This window comes from Leuresthes tenuis, unplaced genomic scaffold (assembly GCF_036924035.1).
Source record: "Leuresthes tenuis unplaced genomic scaffold, fLeuTen1.0.hap1 SCAF_17, whole genome shotgun sequence".
NCBI lineage: Eukaryota > Metazoa > Chordata > Actinopteri > Atheriniformes > Atherinopsidae > Leuresthes > Leuresthes tenuis.
In genome coordinates, this window is record NW_027325371.1 from 3,151,410 (window position 1) to 3,174,971 (window position 23,562).

General features: G+C 45.7%; 2 protein-coding genes across 2 annotated transcripts in view; one reads left to right on the top strand and one right to left on the bottom strand.

The window, feature by feature from the left end:
- Window positions 1-8,810, top strand: part of LOC140272967 (uncharacterized) — a 32,663-nt gene extending 23,853 nt beyond the window's left edge. Inside the window, exons 34-44 of the mRNA XM_072368488.1 lie at window positions 34-282; window positions 1,307-1,519; window positions 1,607-1,819; window positions 2,003-2,164; window positions 2,236-2,364; window positions 3,973-4,061; window positions 4,271-4,394; window positions 7,598-7,806; window positions 7,886-7,994; window positions 8,069-8,241; window positions 8,686-8,810. Of these exons, the coding sequence (XP_072224589.1) occupies window positions 34-282; window positions 1,307-1,519; window positions 1,607-1,819; window positions 2,003-2,164; window positions 2,236-2,364; window positions 3,973-4,061; window positions 4,271-4,394; window positions 7,598-7,806; window positions 7,886-7,994; window positions 8,069-8,241; window positions 8,686-8,695 (1,680 nt within the window). The 3' untranslated portion in view covers window positions 8,696-8,810. The remainder of the gene's footprint in view (window positions 1-33; window positions 283-1,306; window positions 1,520-1,606; window positions 1,820-2,002; window positions 2,165-2,235; window positions 2,365-3,972; window positions 4,062-4,270; window positions 4,395-7,597; window positions 7,807-7,885; window positions 7,995-8,068; window positions 8,242-8,685) is intronic.
- Window positions 8,811-10,837: 2,027 nt separating this feature from the next.
- On the bottom strand, window positions 10,838-22,768 carry nde1 (nudE neurodevelopment protein 1). Its single transcript, XM_072368489.1, has 9 exons — window positions 22,702-22,768; window positions 21,941-22,060; window positions 20,105-20,258; window positions 18,391-18,539; window positions 16,903-17,039; window positions 16,372-16,593; window positions 15,534-15,619; window positions 14,070-14,203; window positions 10,838-13,196 (listed from the first exon to the last, which is right to left on the bottom strand). Exons 2-9 carry the CDS (start codon window positions 22,024-22,026, stop codon window positions 13,148-13,150), a joined length of 1,017 nt encoding a protein of 338 aa, XP_072224590.1. The 5' UTR covers window positions 22,027-22,060; window positions 22,702-22,768; the 3' UTR covers window positions 10,838-13,147.
- Between the last annotated feature and the right edge of the window lie 794 nt (window positions 22,769-23,562).

Sequence of the window (23,562 nt, forward strand, 5' to 3'; positions counted from 1 at the left end):
AGTCATCATATGCTGTTGTCTCTGTTCCATCAGCTGTCCGACCACAAGAAGAAGCTGGACGAGCTGTCGGGGACGCTGGAGCTGCTGGAGGAGGGCAAGAAGCGCCTGCAGCGCGAGCTCGAAGCGGCCAACAGCGAGTACGAGGAGAAGGCCTCAGCCTACGATAAGCTGGAGAAGAGCCGCAGCCGGCAGCAGCAGGAACTGGAGGACGTCCTCATGGAGCTGGACAGCCAGCGGCAGCTCGTCTCCAACCTGGAGAAGAAGCAGCGGAAGTTTGATCAGGTCCGGATGATCCAGTCCTCATTTCTTTGTATTTCCTTCCAAACTTTCCTGTTATCTTTTAAAGTGTCCTGATCAACAGTTCTGCAGCTTTCTGAAGGTCTTTCGGTGTGTTTTTCTTTGTTAAACTACTTAACTCTGACCTTTGAACCATTCAGGCAGAAAAAAGGCTCCTAACTCAAGGGATGAACCAGTGTTGTGTCGACACAGAACAGACAACTTAGCAAAGAAGCCATTTTAAACTGGATCTTTAGGCACTTTGTCACAAAGACACATCATTTGTTCCCATTTCTTTAGCTGCATCTATGAAAAACAGCAAAGAAAACACAGTTTGACAGACAGAAAATAGGATTTCTGCAGCAACAAGGTGATTCCCAAAGAGCTATTAGCTGAAAACTTGGCATATCTCAGCATGGTGTGCAGTGTGTCCTTAAAACATTTGAGGAAACTGGACAAGTGGAGGACAAAAGAAGAAGTGTCAGGCCTAAAAAACTATCTACAGCAGATGAACAGGATCTGAAAGTGATGTCCTTAAGAAAGAGGAAAAAATCCAGCTGTGACCTGACAGGACCTGAGAGATGCATCTGGACCTTCAGCTGATCCATCTACTGTTGGCCCAAGCCTCATCAGAAATGGTCTCCATGGAAGGGTGGCTGTCAAGAAGCCGTTCTTAAGGAAGGGAAACAGGGAGAAAAGGCTGAGCTATGCCAAATGACACAAGAAGTGGACTGAAAATCAGTGGCAACAGGTCTTATGGAGGGATGAATCCTCCCCAGAGCCCGGACCTCAACATTATTGAAGCAGTGTGGGATCATCTGACAGAGAACGGAACAAAAGGCAGCCCACATCCAAAGAAGAGCTTTGGGATGTCCTTCAAGAAGCCTGGAGAACTATTCCTGAAGACTCCTTAAAGAAATGACAGAAAGCTCGTCTCAGAGGGTTCAGGCTGTGTTGGAGAATAAAGGAGCTCAGACCAGATATTCACTTTAAAGCTGTTTTTTATTGGTTTGCACGTCATGTTCATCAGATGCTGGCGGAGGAGCGAGGCGTCTCCTGTAAATATGCTGAGGAGCGGGACCGAGCCGAGGCGGAGGCGAGGGAGAAGGAGACGAAGGTGCTGGCTCTGAGCCGGACGCTGGAGGAGAACCAGCAGACTCTGGAGGAGGCGGAGAAGACCACCAAGGCGCTCCGAGCTGAGATGGAGTATCTCATCAGCTCCAAGGACGACGTGGGAAGAAACGTAAGAGACAGCGTCTGAGAAAGAATGAAAAAGAAGAACTATTCTTTCTTTTTCAGGGAAAGTTTGACCTTTCTGATCGTTTCTCAGGTTCATGACCTGGAGAAGGCGAAGCGCGGCCTGGAGGCCATCGTGGAGGAGATGAGGACTCAGATGGAGGAGCTGGAGGACGAGCTGCAGGTGGCTGAAGATGCCAAGCTGCGTCTGGAGGTCAACAGTCAGGCTCTGAAAGCACAGCATGAGCGGGAGCTGCAGGGCCGCGAGGAAGTGGGCGAGGAGAAGAGGAAGCAGCTCCTCAGACAGGTGAGCAAAGTCTCCTCATGTAGTTCCCACCTCCTCCTTTTGACTAAATTGGAGCTGCAGCTGAAACCAAATCCATTGGAAAAGATTCTTAACGACTTCTTACATCAGTGGAGAAGCACCGTTGCCCTAAAAATGGCTCAGAATGGTCACCGTGAGAGTTTTCAGGTGGACTCTGTTTTTCAGGTGCGTGAGCAGGAGGCGGAGCTGGAGGAGGAGAGGAAGCAGCGCGGTCAGGCCTCAGCCGGGAAGAAGAAGCTGGAGGGGGAGCTGAGGGACGTGGAGGACCAGCTGGACGCCACCAGCAGGGGGCGAGACGAGGCGCTCAAGCAGCTCCGCAAAATCCAGGTCTGCAAACCGGGCTCAGAATCAGTCGATTTAACTGTAAAATGAGCTGACCCTCTTTGCCGTCCTCCCAGGGGCAGGTGAAGGAGCTCCAGAAGGAGCTGGAGGACTCCCGTGGAGCCCAGAAGGAGGTCCTCTCCTCAGCCAGGGAGTCTGAGCGCAGAGCCAAGACCATGGAGGCGGAAATCCTCCAGCTGCACGAGGTGACGAGGTGTCTTTGTTTTTATCTGCAGACCGGGTCAACCCTCAGATTTAATCAGAATGAGTTTATTCTTTCTAAAAGTAGAACATTTCATGCATCTTATATGCATACGAGGTCAGGCTGTGGAGGCAGGAGGTCCAGGAGTTAAACCAGACATCCCCCTCCGCAGTGACCCTCTCCAGCTCCTCCTGGGGATCCCGAGGCGTTCCCGGGTCAGATGGGATGTATTATCCCTGCAGTGAGTTCTGGTTCTGACCCGGGGGCCTCCTCCCAGGAGGCATCCTAACCAGAGGAACCACCTCAGCTAACTCCTTTATATGTGGAGGAGCAGCAACTCTACCTCGAGCTCCCCCTGGAAGATGGAGCTCCTCCCTCCAGATGGTGGAGCTCCTCCTCCTGTATGATGGAGCTCCTCCCTCCAGATGGTGGAGCTCCTCCCCCTGTATGATGGAGCTCCTCCCTCCAGATGGTGAAGCTCCTCCCCCTGTATGGTGGAGCTCCTCCCTCCAGATGATGGAGCTCCTCCCCCTGTATGGTGGAGCTCCTCCCTCCAGATGGTGGAGCTCCTCCCCCTGTATGATGGAGCTCCTCCCTCCAGATGGTGAAGCTCCTCCCCTCCAGATGGTGGAGCTCCTCCTCCTGGATGGTGAAGCTCCTCCCTCCAGATGGTGGAGCTCCTCCTCCTGTATGATGGAGCTCCTCCCTCCAGATGGTGGAGCTCCTCCTCCTGTATGATGGAGCTCCTCCCTCCAGATGGTGGAGCTCCTCCCCCTGTATGATGGAGCTCCTCCCTCCAGATGGTGAAGCTCCTCCCCCTGTATGGTGGAGCTCCTCCCTCCAGATGGTGGAGCTCCTCCCCCTGTATGGTGGAGCTCCTCCCCCTGTATGGTGGAGCTCCTCCCTCCAGATGGTGGAGCTCCTCCCCCTGTATGATGGAGCTCCTCCCTCCAGATGGTGGAGCTCCTCCTCCTGTATGATGGAGCTCCTCCCTCCAGATGGTGGAGCTCCTCCCCCTGTATGATGGAGCTCCTCCCTCCAGATGGTGGAGCTCCTCCTCCTGTATGATGGAGCTCCTCCCTCCAGATGGTGGAGCTCCTCCCCCTGTATGATGGAGCTCCTCCCTCCAGATGGTGGAGCTCCTCCCCCTGTATGATGGAGCTCCTCCCTCCAGATGGTGAAGCTCCTCCTCCTGGATGGTGGAGCTCCTCCCCCTATCTCTAAGCCTGAGCCCCGCCCCCCTCTGAAGGAAACTCATTTAAGCCGCTTGTATCCACGACCTCGTTCTTTGGGTCAGAACCCAGATCTGTGAGCACAGGTGAGGGTTGGAACAAAGATGGAGCCCGAAAGCTTCGTCCAACTCCCCATCACCATCCAGAGATGGTTAACCTCCCAGAGGTGGTTCAGAACCACGGCCTGTATTTGGTCATGAAGGTGACCCGGTAACCCCACAGAACCCCTCAGGAAACAGGGTCAGAACCCAGAAAAACACAAACTGGATGGTCAAACTCCCCCTCAGAAACCCTCCAGTTATTCATGAACACGAAGGACATTTTTCACTCTTAAATGTCCAAAACGTGCTTCTTAGCTTCTTGATTTCCCGTCTGTCCAGATGTTGGCAGCAGCTGAAAGAGCTCGAAAGCAGGCGGAGGCGGAGAGAGACGAGCTGTCGGAGGAGCTGGCCTCTAACACCTCTGGAAGGTGGGTTTTAGCCTGTAAATATGAGCATAATATCAGTGGGATTTATCCTCTGAGGACACGGATATCTGATCATTTAATGCAGATCTGCAGGAAACGGCGAGTGGAATTCACCTTTTATCTCTGGTTTTACCGTTTAAGATGTGAATTATTTAGCTGTTTAATCTCAGAGGATGAAAGCGAGGCGGATGTGTGTCGATCCTCCCGTTCAGGTCACTGATGTCGGATGAAAAGCGCCGTCTGGAGACAAAGGTCAGCCAGCTGGAGGAGGAGCTGGAGGAGGAGCAGGCGAACGTGGAGAGCCTCAACGACCGGCTGAGGAAGAACCAGCAGCTGGTAGGTTCAGAGGTTCAGAGACATGTTTTACTCCAATAAAAGCAGCGAAATGTGCAGATTTACCACAACTGGAGCCTGAAGTTCACAGCAGGGGGCGCCACAGATACTTTAGAGCTGAGAGAAGCTAAGAACTGAAGAGGAGAAAAGATGGATGGACTGATGGATGAATGAATGGATGGATGAATGATGGATGGATGAATGGATGGATGGATGAATGGATGGATGAATGATGGATGAATGAATGGATGGATGGATGAATGGATGAATAAATGGATGGACTGATGGATGAATGAATGGATGGATGGATGAATGGATGAATAAATGGATGGACTGATGGATGAATGAATGGATGGATGAATGGGTGAATAAATGGATGGATGGACTGATGGATGAATGAATGGATGGATGAATGGATGGATGGACTGATGGATGAATGAATGGATGGATAGATGAATGATGGATGGATGAATGGATGGATGGACTGATGGATGAATGAATGGATGGATGGATGAATGATGGATGGATGAATGGATGGATGGACTGATGGATGAATGAATGGATGGATGGATGAATGATGGATGGATGAATGATGGATGGACTGATGGATGAATGAATGATGGATGGATGAATGATGGATGGATGAATGGATGGATGGACTGATGGATGAATGAATGGATGGATGGATGAATGGATAAATAAATGGATGGACTGATGGATGAATGAATGGATGGATGAATGGGTGAATAAATGGATGGATGGACTGATGGATGAATGAATGGATGGATGAATGATGGATGGATGAATAAATGGATGAATGGATGGACGGATGAATGGATGGATGGACTGATGGATGAATGAATGGATGGATGAATGATGGATGGATGAATGGATGGATGGATGAATGGATGGATGGACTGATGGATGAATGAATGGATGGATGGATGAATGGATGAATAAATGGATGGACTGATGGATGAATGAATGGATGGATGGATGAATGGATGAATAAATGGATGGACTGATGGATGAATGAATGGATGGATGAATGGGTGAATAAATGGATGGATGGACTGATGGATGAATGAATGGATGGATGAATGGATGGATGGACTGATGGATGAATGAATGGATGGATAGATGAATGATGGATGGATGAATGGATGGATGGACTGATGGATGAATGAATGGATGGATGGATGAATGATGGATGGATGAATGGATGGATGGACTGATGGATGAATGAATGGATGGATGGATGAATGATGGATGGATGAATGATGGATGGACTGATGGATGAATGAATGATGGATGGATGAATGATGGATGGATGAATGGATGGATGGACTGATGGATGAATGAATGGATGGATGGATGAATGGATAAATAAATGGATGGACTGATGGATGAATGAATGGATGGATGAATGGGTGAATAAATGGATGGATGGACTGATGGATGAATGAATGGATGGATGAATGATGGATGGATGAATAAATGGATGAATGGATGGACGGATGAATGGATGGATGGACTGATGGATGAATGAATGGATGGATGAATGGGTGAATAAATGGATGGATGGACTGATGGATGAATGAATGGATGGATGAATGATGGATGGATGAATAAATGGATGAATGGATGGACGGATGGACTGATGGATGAATGAATGGATGGATGGATGAATGATGGATGGATGAATGATGAATGGATGGATGAATGATGGATGAATAAATGGATGGATGAATGAATGAATGGATGGATGGATGGATGAATGATGGATGGATGAATGGATGGACGGATGGATGAATGAATGGATGGATGAATGAATGGATGGATGGATGAATGAATGGATGGATGAATGATGGATGAATAAATGGATGAATGATGGATGAATAAATGGATGAATGATGGATGAATAAATGGATGGATGAATGGATGAATGATGGATGGACTGATGGATGAATGAATGGACTGATGGATGAATGAATGGATGGATGAATGATGAATGGATGGATGAATGATGGATGAATAAATGGATGGATGAATGAATGAATGGATGGATGGATGGATGAATGATGGATGGATGAATGAATGGATGGATGAATGAATGGATGGATGAATGAATGGATGGATGAATGGATGGACGGATGGATGAATGAATGGATGGATGAATGAATGGATGGATGGATGAATGAATGGATGGATGAATGATGGATGAATAAATGGATGAATGATGGATGAATAAATGGATGAATGATGGATGAATAAATGGATGGATGAATGGATGAATGATGGATGGACTGATGGATGAATGAATGGATGGATGGATGAATGGATGAATAAATGGATGGATGAATGGATGAATGATGGATGGACTGATGGATGAATGAATGGATGGATGGATGAATGATGGATGGATGGATGAATGGATGGATGGACGGATGGATGAATGAATGGATGGATGAATGAATGGATGGATGAATGAATGGACGGATGGAAGAATGGATGAATAGATGGATGGATGAATGGATGAATGAATGAATGATGGATGAATAAATGGATGAATAAATGGACCGATGGATGGAAGAATGGATGAATGGATGGAAGAATGGATGAATAGATGGATGGAAGAATAGATGGATGAATAGATGGATGGATGAATGGATGAATGATGGATGAATAAATGGATGAATGATGGATGAATAAATGGATGAATAAATGGACCGATGGATGGAAGAATGGATGAATGGATGGAAGAATGGATGAATAGATGGATGGATGAATGGATGGAAGAATGGATGGATGAATGGGTGAATAAATGGATGGATAGATGGATGGATAGATGGATGGATGAATGATTACTTTGATTTGCAACACATCTGAGGCTCCCCTCTCCTTCCTAAACGTTATACATGGTTGAAAAGCCAAAGACGACGCTTCAGGATACGATCACAGCTGCAGACGCAGTAAACATTTATATCAAACCGGTCTCAGATACAAGCAATGATGCAACTGACCGAGAACAGATCCGACTCCAACAGAAAAGGCCCCGATGGGTTGGCAAAGGTCCAGTTAAACCTGCAGAGGTGTTGCACAGTGAGAGTGAACAGTAGGAAGTCTCTTATCATTTAGCGGTGCGGCTCATGCTAACTTTATTAGCAGCTAGCATTAGCGGCTGTTTGACTCGTCATGTCGTGAAGGTGGATCAGCTGGGAGCGGAGCTGGCAGCAGAGAGATCTTCCTCCCAGAGCAGGGAGGGATCCAGGCAGCAGCTGGAGAGACAAAACCGAGAGCTGAAGGCCAAGCTGCAGGAGGTGGAGGGCCAGGGCCGCTCCAGGCTCAAGTCCTCCATCACTGCTCTGGAGAACAAACTCAGAGAGGCGGAGGAGCAGCTGGAGATGGAGAGCAGGTAACAGGGAGGCCAAAAGCTCAATCCCAACTCACAGCTGAAGAAAGAGTGACACCAAACTGCTCTGTGTGACCTGTAGAGAGCGGCAGGCCCACGCCAAGAACCTGCGTCAGAAAGAGAAGAAGCTGAAGGATCTGAGCATCCAGCTGGAGGACGAGAGGAAGCAGGCGCAGCAGAACAGAGACCAGGTGAGGGTGGAGGCCAGGGGGCACCTGCTGAAACAGCAGCAACGTTTCTGATGCTCACATCTGACCTGCTGCAGGCGGATAAGGGCGGCGTGCGGCTGAAGCAGCTGAAGCTGCAGCTGGAGGAGGTGGAGGAGGAGGCGCAGCGCGTGGCCGCCGCCCGCAGGAAGCTGCAGAGGGAGCTGGACGAGGCGACGGAGGCCAACGACGGCCTCAACAGAGAGGTGTCCTCCCTCAGGAGCAAGCTGAGGTAACAGAGAGCAGTCATCAGACGTGGTGAGATAGAAGCTCAGATAGGACATTTTAAAGCAACATCAGGGCGTGTTTCCAGTAAACTCCTCCAGGAGTTTCCTTTAACTGCAGAAACGCAAATTAAAGGACGATTCCAGACATTTTTGGCGATGTTTTGAGAAGGTTCGGCAGTAAAAACAATAAAAAAAGGAACTAAATAAAACACCAAAAGTCTAATAATAAAAGTTTAAGGCAGCAAAAGCTGGTAAAATGCAACACTGCGGTCATAAAAGGCTAAAAGCTGAGACCAGCTCCTTGTGCTTCAGGTGAAATAAGTGAAAATTAAAGGTTTTGCACGTGAAACTGACACATTTTTAGTGCCCGAGTGAGGAGCCGAGAGGCTGAGCGACGTGATTTTAAATGTCTTTTTCCTCCTTTCTGCTCCTGCTTCCCGCCTCCCCAGAAACTACTGATCTGTCCTTAAAGCTTCCTCCTCTTCCTCGGCCGCCATTTTGTTTCTTAAAGAGTTTTTCTAAAAGGCTTTCGCCTTCTTCCTGACTTCACCTCGCTTTGCAACGAGCCTTTTCCCTGTCCTCACCCTCCTCTTCCTCCTGATTATCGGGGTTTCCTCAGGCGTGGCGGCGGCGAGGCGGCGTTCGGCGGCCCCCGGAGCGGCGGCAGGAGCTTCGGCCGGAGGATCAGAGAGAACTCGGAGGAAGAACCTCCTTCTCCTGCCTGCACCCCCCCTCTGGAGCCCCCCGGGGAGGCGTCCACCTGCCCAGCTGAGGAGTAGACGAAGATTTAATGTTCTTAAACCTGGATATTTATGTTTTAGTGTCTGTAAGTAAATGAGACTGAATCAGAACCCAAAAAAATCAGCTGGAAATGATTAATTATTCACTGAACTGATCATTAAAAATGCTTCTTTAGCTAAAATAAGCCACATATTCTCCTAAAACATGATTATGTTTCACTTCTGCTGTCACATGATCCTCAAAAAGCTCTTAAATTTTATTTAAATCACCAGTTATTTAAGAATGAATCATTTGAAAACTGTAGTTACTCTTATTTTTTGGCTTTATGCACTTTTCTCTCTAATTATTGCTGTTTTGATGCTTTATTTGTTCTCCAGTTAGAAATGTTTCATCTTTATTTGTGAAATTGCAAAAACAGAAGTGACAGAATTGGAGTTTTGGAGATTTCTGCTGCATTTGATGAGCTTTAAGTTTTAAATTATGAGCAAAAAGGCAGCTTACACAGTAAAATCATTGAATAAAACATGAGACAAAGCACATTTTGAGCCTTTTTGTTGTTGTTAATATGTCCAAATGATGCGATTAAATACTTAAATCATTTCAATATGTTTATTTATGATATAATCTGGGTGTGTTAAAGTGACTATTAGTGTTGGATTTATAAAAGCAGCTGTAAAAACACATGAATGGATGGAAGTTTAAACAGGAAGTAGATTCTGAGCAGCTTTAAAGTGAATCTCTGGTCTGAGCTCCTTTATTCTCCAACACAGCCTGAACCCTCTGAGACAAGCTTTCTGTCATTTCTTTAAGGAGTCTTCAGGAATAGTTCTCCAGGCTTCTTGAAGGACATCCCAAAGCTCTTCTTTGGATGTGGGCTGCCTTTTGTTCCGTTCTCTGTCAGATGATCCCACACTGCTTCAATAATGTTGAGGTCCGGGCTCTGGGGAGGATTCATCCCTCCATAAGACCTGTTGCCACTGATTTTCAGTCCACTTCTTGTGTCATTTGGCACAGCTCAGCCTTTTCTCCCTGTTTCCCTTCCTTAAGAACGGCTTCTTGACAGCCACCCTTCCATGGAGACCATTTCTGATGAGGCTTGGGCCAACAGTAGATGGATCAGCTGAAGGTCCAGATGCATCTCTCAGGTCCTGTCAGGTCACAGCTGGATCTTTTCCTCTTTCTTAAGGACATCACTTTCAGATCCTGTTCATCTGCTGTAGATAGTTTTTTAGGCCTGACACTTCTTCTTTTGTCCTCCACTTGTCCAGTTTCCCCAAATGTTTTAAGGACACACTGCACACCATGCTGAGATATGCCAAGTTTTCAGCTAATAGCTCTTTGGGAATCACCTTGTTGCTGCAGAAATCCTATTTTCTGTCTGTCAAACTGTGTTTTCTTTGCTGTTTTTCATAGATGCAACTAAAGAAATGGGAACAAATCTCAAAACCACTTAAATTACAAGAAAGTCCGACTCTTTGGAAGCCAAATATGATGAGATGAGGGATGAATCTGCACTTCTGTAACGCCTCTTTGCTGATTTTCAGACTCTAAGTTTGGAAACTGATCAGCTGGTTTCACACAAATATGAACTTGAACAAAATGTCATCATTGAGAGATATAATTTATTCATGAAGAGATTAGTCGCTTCTAACAGCTGATTAACAGTGAAACTGAGGAGGTTTGCTGAATATTTATCTGATGTAAACGTGATAAATGTGGTCGACCTTCCTCAGAGGGTTTGGAGGATATTTACAGATAATCAGACACATTATTTCAGGACTTTGCTGTTAAATCGTGACCAAACCCCCTCAGACGGGCTTTCTTTCGCCTTCCTTTCATAAATAAACTCAGTCTGGCTGTGTTGGTGTCAAAGTTTTATTCCAAAAGCAGCGCTGCAGGTGAGAACAACACAGGACAGAACAGTTCTTCGGCTCTTTTTAAGTACTTTTATAGATAAAGAAAAGGAAACATTTCATTTCCCACACTGAAACAAGTCCATGCTGTTCTTCAGCCGACCCCCGACCTGCAGATATTCAACCTATGTTAGTGAGCCTACAGTAGAAAACACTACAAGTCAACCTAGTACATACTTTTTAACATAAAACACAAGCAGCCTTCGCTGAAGTTCTCCTTGTTAACAGAAGATTTCCTCTCCTGGCTCTTTAAAACAGTCTGTCACGCTCATCAGGGCCCAGAACAGAAACAAACAGCTTCTCTGACCTGGATCTGGAGGCTGGAGGCTGGAGCTGAAGCCGAGGTTCGTCCTCAGCGGAGCACCATTCAGATCGGAACGTTTCACGTGACATTTCCAGAGTTACGACAGCCAGAACGAGGGCGTGAACAACCTGATCGGATCCCTTAGAGACGCTCTCGTGGAGGATTCTCTCGGACCAATCGGTTATCGGCAGGCGTAGCGTCAGGTCAGGTCTGAACTTCAGCTGAGGTAGAACAACACAAAGCTGCTAAAAACACCTGAAAACACTGAAGGCTGCTCGTTATCTGCATAAAAACCCTTTAATCAGTGCTTGGGTCACATGTTCTCAGGCTGTTGTTCCGTGAAGTCGAAGCGCTTCGAACACCGGTGACGTGACTGAACTTAAAGTGCTCAGACCGTGTGAAGGGATCCATAAAACCACCATAACCGGCAACATAAAAGACATTTGAGGCATGAGGACATCGTCCGTCTGATACTTTCCCCACATACTGGTGAAATAATTCAGCTCTGAATCGCTGAACCTCACGGAGGAGCTTAAATTCCAGAGCTCAGACGGATTAAACGAGCCAAACAACCAGGAGCGGAGCAGGAAATAACAATAAGGCAGCTGTAGGGTGCAGTTCCCCCGTTGGCCACCAGGTGCTGCAACAGCCTTGAAAATTATCCATTTTCTATCCAAACCTCCAGGCTCACAGATCATTTTTCCACATTTCTAAACTCGTCCCTTCAGTCACGAACAGATGGACACAGAGTTAAAGACCAAGTCTTCCTCTGCAGAAACTCCTTCATCTGTTCAAATCTAAAAACTTGTAAACATTCATGTGTTCTTTCCCTGTAATCTGCATCTATTTCCACTCTGAGAAAAAGAGGCACTTTTACGTCTCACCAACGTTTCGTCACCTTTTTCCGTACGAACGCAGCCGTGTGTTTGCTGTCAGTGTTTTAAAAGGAAGACATTCTCAAAGACTCTCTCCTCCAAAGTGGATCAAAGTGCCCGTCCAGTGCGCCGCCCCCACGGTGTGTTCAGAGAAACCAAAGTGAAGCGTTAAGTTAAAACGGATCCAGCCGAAACAAACATTCAGAAATAAGAGCAACGAGCAGCCGGTTCTGCACCCAAAGGTCGGGACTCTTCTGTTCCTGCTGATCCGAGGCTGAGCTTCAACATGGAGCTCACCGTTTTAATATCACCAGTCTGTGCTTTGTTTATTAGAGATAATTAGAGATAAAAATGTCAGATCTGTGCTGAGTAAACGCCGTCTCCCCTCCTGATGTCCACCACACATTAAACATTCACAGCATCATAATAAAGTGGCTCCTGATTGGCTCTCCGGCCTGTGGAAAAGCAAACCAGAGGATGTGAAGAGGCTCCGTTATCAGACCAGCTAATTAAAGCTGAAAGAGCTCTGAAGGTTTGAGCCACACACAAGACGTTTTAAAGCCACAACCTTCAGTTTAAATGGCTGAAACGTCTCAGTACAGAACAAACCTTCATATATGCTACAGCTGATACTGACGTGCTCATTTTGCTGAGCCCGGCTCATTCATCTGCTGGTTTAAGGACCAGCCAAACATCTGCATGCAGCTGGATGAGCTCCATCGAATGAGGAGGAATATGGAGCTGAACGTGGGGAGCCTTTCTGAGGAAAGTGTGAACTTGCTTTAAGTTCAGTCCAAACACACCGTTAGAGGAGACAAAAAGCTCAAAATTCTCAGTAAAATCCAAACAGAAGGAGCCCGAGTCCAGTAAGTTAGTTCAAGCCAAGTGAAAGTGCTGAAAAGAAGTCCCGTTAATAAAGAAACACGCATCCCTGCAGAGGTATCCACACACTTCCCATGTGCTGCTTCCTGTTAGTGTGTCCATGAGGTCCTGCAGCGGCAGAGATACCTGTATGAGGCGGGCGGACGGAGAGAAGGAGCCGAGCGGCTCCCAGGAGCCTTTCAGATGTTTTCAACTCTCACAGAAGCAGCTTTGATCCTGCACCAAAGTCTAACCTCTTCACGAGACTGAAAAACACAAAAAACACACATTCAGAAAACAGTCTTTCTCACAGGACGTCACAGTGGAAACAGTGGGAACAGCTGGCTGCTGAACAGCTGGCTGCTGAACAGCTGACTGCTGAACAGCTGGCTGCAGAACAGCTGGCTGCAGAACAGCTGGCTGCTGAACAGCTGGCTGCTGAACAGCTGGCTGCAGAACAGCTGGCTGCTGAACAGCTGGCTGCTGAACAGCTGACTGCTGAACAGCTGGCTGCAGAACAGCTGGCTGCAGAACAGCTGGCTGCTGAACAGCTGGCTGCTGAACAGCTGGCTGCTGAACAGCTGACTGCTGAACAGCTGGCTGCAGAACAGCTGGCTGCAGAACAGCTGGCTGCTGAACAGCTGGCTGCTGAACAGCTGACTGCTGAACAGCTGGCTGCTGAACAGCTGGCTGCTGAACAGCTGACTGCTGAACAGCTGGCTGCAGAACAGCTGGCTGCAGAACAGCTGGCTGCTGAACAGCTGGCTGCTGAACAGCTGGCTGCAGAACAGCTGGCTGCTGCAGAACAGCTGGCTGCTGCAGAACAGCTGGCTGCTGAACAGCTGGCTGCAGAACAGCTGGCTGCAGAACAGCTGGCTGCTGAACAGCTGGCTGCAGAACAGCTGGCTGCTGAACAGCTGGCTGCTGAACAGCTGGCTGCAGAACAGCTGGCTGCTGAACAGCTGGCTGCAGAACAGCTGGCTGCTGAACAGCTGGCTGCTGAACAGCTGGCTGCTGAACAGCTGGCTGCAGAACAGCTGGCTGCTGAACAGCTGGCTGCAGAACAGCTGGCTGCTGAACAGCTGGCTGCTGAACAGCTGGCTGCAGAACAGCTGGCTGCAGAACAGCTGGCTCCTCACCCCTTGTTGTAGAGGCCGTTGGTTGGATGGTTCTCTGAGGAGCCGGTCTGTCCCGCCGCTGCTCCCTGTCCCCTGCGGCTGGACGCCTGCTCGTGGACGAACTCCCGACACGACGCCAGCTTGGACTCCAGGCTCTACAAACAGTGAAGAAAAGAGCGGTTCAGCACTCAGCTGCAGGGATTCTTCCACAGAAACACAGAGCTAATAACACGGATTCATCTGTTATAATAAGGCTATATTTTCACATTTAGTCTAAAATCACTAATAATCAGCAGCGCTCTGAGGCAGTAATTCTCCTTAAAAGGTGCAGCATATGACTGTAAACGTGTCCAAAATGTTCAAATATTAATAAACCTCAAACCTAAACATCTGAGAAAGTAAAGGCGAGGTTTTGGCTTTGTTAGGAGAACATTTTCCCATCTAATGGAGCACTTTGATGCATATGCTGGAGCAGAAAAACTTTTTCCTTCTAACAACTGGCAGTAGGTCTGAGAGTTGATTTAGAGTCCATCTTCAACTCAGAAAGGTCCAACGAGCTCATCTTTAACCACGCCAGCACCAGTCTTAGGTTGTAGTTCTGTTATATGACATCAGTGGGAGGATTAATGGGTTCCTGGTGGCTTCACATTTGATTTCTCAGTTAATTTGCATCTTTTTTCCCCTCAAAATGTTTCCCAGTAGAGTGCCTGTGTAGAAATCCCTCCGTTAGCTCTCCTTTAGCTGCAAGTAGCCACATAACAGCAGCTATGAGCTAACAGAGCTATAGCACACGTTCATTCATTCATTCTTCTTAAAGTATTGGTGAAATAAAGACAGATAATGCCTTATTTAGAGGCTGCATCCTCTAAGCCCCGTTCACTCCGTTATATGGATCTCCAGTTATCTAAATATCTTCTGAAGGACGCCGACTTTCACCAAACTGTTCTCAGTGAGTAGATGAACGCATTTCATGCCAGAAATAAGGTCCAGGTTTAAAAATGCCGGAGTTCCCCTTTAACTACAGCGAACAGGTAAATCTTAACTTGAAATGACTAAATTAAAGCCGTACTCGTGTCTCATCCACCGTGACCTGATCACTGATTAAAAAAAGAGTTACTGGCAAAAACATCGATACGAAGCTAAATATTTACACCCCAAACTGTCATCTTGAACTATTTATCTTTAAGAAGTGTTTATTGTGAGGTGGAGCTTTCAGTTCCATCCGTCAGAGATGATCCAAAAACTACAGGACCGAACACCAGCAGCTTTGTTTGAGCGGTGGAGCATTAAACCCCAGCCTGCTGAGAAAGTCCAGCAAAGACTGGTTTGTGTTTCAGTCTGAGCCAAAGAGACGTTCAAAGTGAACGCCATCGATCCCTTCAGCCTGAGCAACGACTGACATAAAAAACAGTATTTAGGAACAACAATTACGGACTGTGCCTTTAAACAGACCAGAACAGGCGCCACACGACTCCTGGTTCTTACCCCGACTTTCCTCAGAAGCTCTCCGACGATGTTCAAAGCCGAGATTCTCGCCGATGTGGTGAGCGGAGTAGCTGAAAGGCTTTCACCTGAGACAGAAACAGAGGGATGAAGAGATCAGCCAGACTGAGCGAGAAGAGGTTTCTGCTTCTTATTCAAAACCAACGGCTTCAGGACAAACACAACAACCTGGTTTCACTCGACTCTCTTTGGATCTTTGAGGCCTTAAACCTGAGCAGAACCCTGAAATCAGTAGTTTCACAGCATTCATTTTCTTTTACTAACAATCCAAAAGTCAGACCGACATGCTGCTCAGATCAACCATCTGTGACACTGTAAAGGTGTCAGAAATCTCAGAATAAATCCCACATCCTTCACTTCTAACGACGACAGCCTCATTTCTGTGCTAAATCCAGAGGATGTTCAGAGAGATTTCACGTATTTTGATATTTTTAAGGCAGCAAATTTGAAAGAACTAACTGAAAAACCATAAACTGGCTGTAAAAAGTCCCTAAAAACGACTATTTGGAGGAGAATTTCCTGTAAACGTGGCTGCTGGGGTATCACCTCACTCATAGATCGTGTAATATTTAGTAAAAACAGCGTTTAAATGATGATAAATAAGGAAAAGTGTGAATCTTTTTGTTTAATGTCTAAATAAATACTAGGTTTGAGTGAATCTGAGGATTTATCGCTTTAATGATTGTTTATTAATCTGGAAAGACGACTTTGATCATCAGTGAAACAGCTTTATAACGGGTTTATTAAAGAAATGGCAGCAGCTGGTGTAAAATATAACTTTTATCACTCTCTTAATGCAGATAAACACAGATGAACTGACCTCTGCTGACGGAGGGCGGCGGGGTGGTGAAGACCTCTGAGGGAGGAGGCTGGTTGGAGGACAAAGACGTGGCTTTGTCCTCTGCTCTTTTGTCTGGGGGGGTGAGAGGCGGCGTGGGAAAGCCAGTGGAGGAGGACGAAGGCTCTTTGACTGCGCCGCTGAGGGACGGCTTCCTGTCTTGGACCTGCTGTTTCTGCTGCACTGCGAGCTCCTGCCTGAGGTCTGTGTCACAGAAGCAAGACATGAAACTCAAACAGATGTCTGCTGAATCCTGGAGGAGCTTTACGAATCAATCTGAACTAATTACAGCCAAAAAAAGGTCTGAAAAACAAGAACAAACATCAGCACAGGTCTTATTTGGCTCCTCAAAGTCATCTCCATCAGTGATTCTGTGATTTAAACTTAGAAGTTTGGCAATCAATCATCATGAAGTACTTCACCCTCATCTTGTAAACCTGATTGTTGGGTCATGAAATATAAAGTGTTCCTTAACCTTAGACTGGATAAACATGAATAAATGAGGAGTTTTACCTCTGGCCTCGTCCTTCAGCCTCTGAACGGACTCCAGGAGATTCTCCTTCTCGTCCAGCTCGCTCTCGAGGAAGGCGTTCCTCTCTATGACCTGGTTCATCCTCTGCTCAAAGTCCTCCAGCGACATGATGGTCGCCCTGAAAGACGTACGAAAGCGTGATGTCAGCATCATTATTTCAAAGATAATATCTATCGTTTTTCTTGGTCTTTGTACCACACAGTTAAACATTAGCTGGTAACAATAAATATTCTGTTTTACACCAGCCAGGAGCTGCTGATCAATGCTCTGATTAACTGATCATCAGTCAGTGTGAGCAGCTCTATAAAAGCAGACGTTCTGTCAGTTTAACACGATGCCAAGGAGGAAAGACACCAGCAATGATCTCAGAGAAGCAGCTGCTGCTGCCCATCAGTCTGGGAAGGGTTATAAGGCCATTTCCAAACTATCTGGAGTCCATCATTCTACAGAGAGAAAGATTATTCACAAGTGGAAAACATTCAGGACAGCTGTCAATCTTCCCAGGAGTGGACGTCCCAGCAAGTTCACCCCAAGGTGAAGAAGCCCAGAGCTACATCTCAGACTCTACAGGCCTCAGTTAGCATGCTAAAGGTCAAAGGTCATGACAGCACAGTTAGAAAAAGACTGAACAAGGATGGCTTGTTTGGAAGGGCTGCAGGAGAAAGCCTCTTCTCTCTAAAAAGAACATGGCAGCACAGCTTAGGTTTGCAAAGCTACATCTGAACAAAGCTCAAGACTTCTGGAACAATGTCCTTTGGACAGACCAGAGCAAAGTGGAGATGTTTGGTCCTAATGCACAGCAGCACGTTTGGAGGAAACCAAACACAGCATATCAGCACAAACACCTCATACCAGCTGTCGAGCACGGTGGTGGAGGGCTGATGATCTGGGCTGGTTCTGCAGCCACAGGACCTGGGCACCTTGTAGTCATTGAGTCCACCATGAACTCCTCTGGAAACCAAAGTATTCTAGAGTCAAATGTGAGGCCATCTGTCCCACAGCTAAAGCTGGGCTGAAACTGGCTCATCAACAGGACAAAGATCCCAAACACAGCAGCAGATCTACAGCAGAATGTGGGAAAAAGAAAAGAATCAAGGTGCTGCAATGGTCCAGTCAGAGTCCAGACCTCAGCCTGACTGAAATGCTGTGGTGGGACCTTAAGAGAGCTGTGCAGAAACCAATGCTGCAAACCTCAATGAGCTGAAGCAGCGCTGGAGAGAAGAGGGCCGAGATTCCTCCAGAACCATGAGAGAGACTGATAACGTCCCACAGGAAACCATCACTGCAGCTCACTGCTGCTGGATCAGGGGTTCACTTAGTTTCTCACACCCTGCCTCTGTGTTTTGCTCCATAAATGACGACTCATGTCATGTGATGCTCACCTGAGGCTGTTTTTACCTCATTTTAACACTAAAACCTGAGAACATTAGAGACATTTCAAACAGTTTCCTGTGTGCGAGCCTCCTGACCTCTTGGTCCTCTCCAGGTCGTCGTTGGCCTGCTCCAACTCTCTGATATACTTGTGAAGCTGGTCTCTGACGGCCGTGGTTTCCGCCAGGTTTCCCTCCAAGCTGGAGATTTGCCGGCAGGCCTCAGAGTGCTGGGTCTCATACTTTTCCTGGCAGGAGGCAGCAAAAACAACAGGAAAAAAGACAGAACATGAGGGCTGAAGAACAGCAGAGACTCTCCACAATTAAACTTCAAAGCACAACTTTGAAATGGCCTCAAACGATCAACGCAGGACAGAAATAAAAGTCAGCTGATGAAGCTTGTGCTGCACCAACCATGACGACTCTTCTTCTGCAGCAGCTTTAACACACATCCCATCAGATAAAACCCAAAACTGCTCCGATGGCAGCTGGTTTTCCCTCAAAAATAACGTAATTACCGCCATTACACCACCCAAATGAAAACAAAAAGCAGCCTGATAAAGAGGCTCTTTGTGTGAGATAATGAAATTCAACCTAAATTAAATCCTAAATAATAATTAAATCAACTCTCTGAAGCTCAACACAAACTGATGTTACGGTTATTATAAAGATTTAGTTTCAGTTACTGACGCTACAGTCATTTTTATCAATATTTACACGGAAAAAGCTGCAGATGTAGGATTTTATCTCAGTCATCTCACAGCTTAAAGAATTAGTCAGGTTTGAGGTCTGAAGGATGAAATGCTGTCACCGACTGGGAGGATTACACTTAAACCTCGTTTAAAGTGTCAGCTTCACAGATTCTGAGGGAACGCAGCTTAACTACGCCCCCCCACCGACACGAAAACAGTGAGAAAAGAGCTAAATATGCACCGATGTTGTTGTTCTTCACATATTCATCACCTGGATTTTTGTGTTTTGTCCACAAGAAAATCTAAAGACTCTGGGAGTTAAGTTTAAGGCAACTTTTGGACTAAAACGTTCAGTTAGTTTAGCTTAATGTTTGCAGGATTGTGGTTGTTGTGGCCGTTATTATTTGAAGAGGACAGACCTCAGCTTATGAGCTTCTTATTTGGAGGTTTCCTCATGATGCCTCTAACTTAAAGCCTGACGTTGGGTCTTGAAAGTGAGGCACACACTTGTGTTTTAAACATTTAAAAGCAGCTACTGGATGGTTTCAGTTGGTTTAGGCCAACAGAACAGAGTTGGTGTGAGTGTCACAGAATCCTTGGAGCCTGTTGACCAAACAGATGATGCAACAACTTGTTTTCTATTTTGGACTGTTTTCCATTGTGTGAAAATCCCCGCTGTGTTCTTAGCTGAAGGATAAACCCAGAGAGGCACCGGGGACATGTAAACTGTGACTGAAACGGGTCTTATGTGAAGTCCCGCCATCCCCTCCAGACACAGAGCGAGCGCAGAAGTCATCAGCTGCCTTTTTCTGTCCTGAATCAATCCTCTGTGAGTGTGTGTTCACAGGAGCCTTTTCAATGCAGGCAAACTGGAGCCATAAAACTCCACTTATCAGCTGACAAATATGGAAATTCCCAGTTAAGTCACATCTACTCAGCTGCTTCAAAGAACTTTTTCAGCCCCGAACATCCCCAACAAACCAGTTTAAAGCTTCAGTGGAAGCTGTGGATGATGCAGTGACTGCTGTCAGCCAAGTTTAATCCTGTAAAACAACTTTGACGAAAGGTTTTACATCAGTGGCTTGATGTTGACTTGGGGAGCTCAACCCCGTCCTCTGTACCTTATAGTTTTCCAGCTCCATCCGAAGACGGTTATTGGCGCTGAGGAGCTCCCGATTTCGTGCCTCACACTGCTTCAGCTCCGTCTCCAGCTCCACCTCGTAGTCCCGACTCATCTGCTGGAACTCCTGCAGCTCCTCCTGAGCCTCCTCAGCACTAAAAACACAAGCAGCAGCTCAAGGAAAAGTAGAAAAGAAGCCAAATGTTCGAGTCATTACAGCCAGGGTTTCATTTGACTTATCAGGTAGGATTTATAGTGTTTTAAAGAACTGAGAAAAAGTCCAAAGTCAGCCCTCATTTCTTTATATATCTCCAGAAAAACAGGAAATAAGAGCAACAATTTACTGAAATATGGTTAAACGTGAATCTAAATCCAGAATCTGAGGCAGAAACAGAGTTTTTCTCAGTTCTCAGCAGCTTTAAAGTGAATATTTGGTCTGAGCTCCTTTATTCTCCAACACAGCCTGAACCCTCTGAGACGAGCTTTCTGTCATTTCTTTAAGGAGTCTTCAGGAATAGTTCTCCAGGCTTCTTGAAGGACATCCCAAAGCTCTTCTTTGGATGTGGGCTGCCTTTTGTTCCGTTCTCTGTCAGATGATCCCACACTGCTTCAATAATGTTGAGGTCCGGGCTCTGGGGAGGATTCATCCCTCCATAAGACCTGTTGCCACTGATTTTCAGTCCACTTCTTGTGTCATTTGGCACAGCTCAGCCTTTTCTCCCTGTTTCCCTTCCTTAAGAACGGCTTCTTGACAGCCACCCTTCCATGGAGACCATTTCTGATGAGGCTTGGGCCAACAGTAGATGGATCAGCTGAAGGTCCAGATGCATCTCTCAGGTCCTGTCAGGTCACAGCTGGATTTTTTCCTCTTTCTTAAGGACATCACTTTCAGATCCTGTTCATCTGCTGTAGATAGTTTTTTAGGCCTGACACTTCTTCTTTTGTCCTCCACTTGTCCAGTTTCCTCAAATGTTTTAAGGACACACTGCACACCATGCTGAGATATGCCAAGTTTTCAGCTAATAGCTCTTTGGGAATCACCTTGTTGCTGCAGAAATCCTATTTTCTGTCTGTCAAACTGTGTTTTCTTTGCTGTTTTTCATAGATGCAGCTAAAGAAATGGGAACAAATGATGTGTCTTTGTGACAAAGTGCCTAAAGATCCAGTTTTAAATGGATTCTTTGCTAAGTTGTCACAACACTGGTTCATCCCTCGAGTTAGGAGCTGAAAATGAGTGAAAAAGCAGCCAAAGTCCCAAGAAAAACTCAGAAAGCACTAAACAACTACTGCAGGCTGGTTGGAAGTAAGATATAAAGAAATAAAAGATGGCTTTTGGACAGTGTTGAACAGAATGAAACGACAATAATCACATCTAGTTTGGAGACCGAGATGTTGCTGAAGTGCCAGAATAAATCTAAAACAGCCATGTTTGGACTATCAGCACTCAGACGGTTTCCCACGCACCCACTGGGATATGTGGACGTCGGGGGTTAACCACAAGAGTTTCAACATTGCAGAAATGTGTTTGCACAGAACAGTTTGAATTTTGCAGGAGAGCAAACACTGTATTAGTTTCAAAATTATTTATACGCCTTGATAAGTCCTGACAGATCCTATATTTATGTGTAAAGGAGTTATTTTCTCAGTGGCACAATGTGTTTAAACAGTTTAAAGTTACGTATTTACGGAGGGGCTGAGAGTTGAGGAAATATACTCTAATTTATGACCCGTTTCAAACTGGTAAGCAAAGCAGTAGACAAAAGACGGGTTGAATGTGGGGACAACAGGAACCAGCAGTAGAAACAGATGTTTTCAAAGAAGATAAAGAGAGACCCACATCTGTTGGTGCCTGGCAGCCTGGTCCTTCCAGTACTCCAGCTCTTCCTCCAGGGACACAAACTGTGGTGGCTCCTGATCCCCCATCTCCAGCCCAGACCCGGTTCACACCAAGGTTAAACTAATAAATGTAAAAATCATCATTTCCCATCAGATCAGCTGAAAAACATCGAGCAGATTTTCTCGGTGTGACTTTGGTCCTCAGATAACGGGGAAAAACACGTTAAAAAGTCTTAGAAAACAGTTACATATGTCTTAGAAAATGGAATATTTAAACATCTACTAAATCTAAAAGGTTTAACACAAGCCAAACATGAAATAAACGAGTTTCCATACAAAAAATTATCCCGTCTGAGGTCAGAGCAAACAAGGGAAAAACGGGAATCCACAGACAACCAAGAACATAACGGAAACTCCCTCCCGTACGTTGTTTATCGTTAGTTACACCTGCTTTTATAGACGTCACAAATTAGTAAATATCAGCAACAAAACTTAGAAAACACGCAGAAGAAATTTTAACTAATAAAACAAAGTTACAAAGCTAGCTAGTTCAGCTAACGGAGTTAACCGTTAACCGTTAAAATCCCAACGGACATAAACATCACTGCTGCAATTTACGACCAACGGTTGATCTCTTTCAAAGCAAAGTTAACTCATTTAACCCTTTCTCAGATCTTCTTTGTGTGACACTTTCAGTACGGACAGAGTTTGTTGGTTAGCTCTAAATTTGAGCAAGTAAAATAAGACAAATTAAGCACTTGCCTTGAGTTGGAAGCCAGAAAGTTACTCGCCACTGTGGGAAGACGTCGAACAATACATGTTGCCATTCATATTGTCCAATCCAATTCACCAATCAAAAGTTAGATGACATCCTCATTCTGTGTTGCTATTGGACAGTTGGCTGTCAGTCAAACGTAGTGGGCTGGTCAAGGATTATTGTCCAATCAAAGTTGTTATATCAGTGTGAGGGGTTTCTGCATTAATCCACACTAGTCTGGACGTTTTGATGGATTACTGTGGCGTGGTGCTGCCTTCCCGTGCTGTGGGAAACTACCCCGCGTCATTTATTTAATGGGAGTACATTTACTTTTCAAACTTTTATTCATATGTAAGAAAAAGCAGGATCTGGAGCTCATAGAAATATTTTGCTCAAAATATACAAATATTACATTGGAATTATTTAGGCAAATGATAGAAAACTACAGTATTTGCAACATTTTTCTCATTTATATGCATTTACATGCTATTAATGAGACAAACTAACTGTTATTTGCTAGAGATTATAAAAAATAATTCACAGTATGCAGCAGATATAACTAGCTCACACACAATTAAGCCAATATAACAGTTCTGATGGTGTTGCCAGTGATAAGATACTCAAATGTGGAGTTTTTCTTTACGTTTTCATTCAAAAGTACTTATGTACACAAGTTTTAATTGCACAAGTAGACATTAAAACCTGGCAGAACAAAACAGCAGAAATTCCCTGGGTGTAATACCCTTACGGTTCTTGTTTTTCAGGCTGGAAGATATAATGAGAACTGATGATATTCTAAGATTTATGTATTTACAGAAGGATTTGAAGATAGCTACAGAATAAATGTGCCTGATTTCAGTTGGCAA

Excerpts from the sequence above, each read along its gene's own strand:
- nde1 (XM_072368489.1), bottom strand. The coding sequence starts at position 22,026 with ATGGGGGATCAGGAGCCACCACAGTTTGTGTCCCTGGAGGAAGAGCTG. Across the intron at positions 20,259-21,940 it reads GCTGCCAGGCACCAACAGAT|TGCTGAGGAGGCTCAGGAGG; the intron begins GTGGGTCTCTCT and ends TTGTGTTTTTAG. Across the intron at positions 13,197-14,069 it reads AACGGCCTCTACAACAAGGG|TCTCGTGAAGAGGTTAGACT; the intron begins GTGAGGAGCCAG and ends TGTGTTTTTCAG.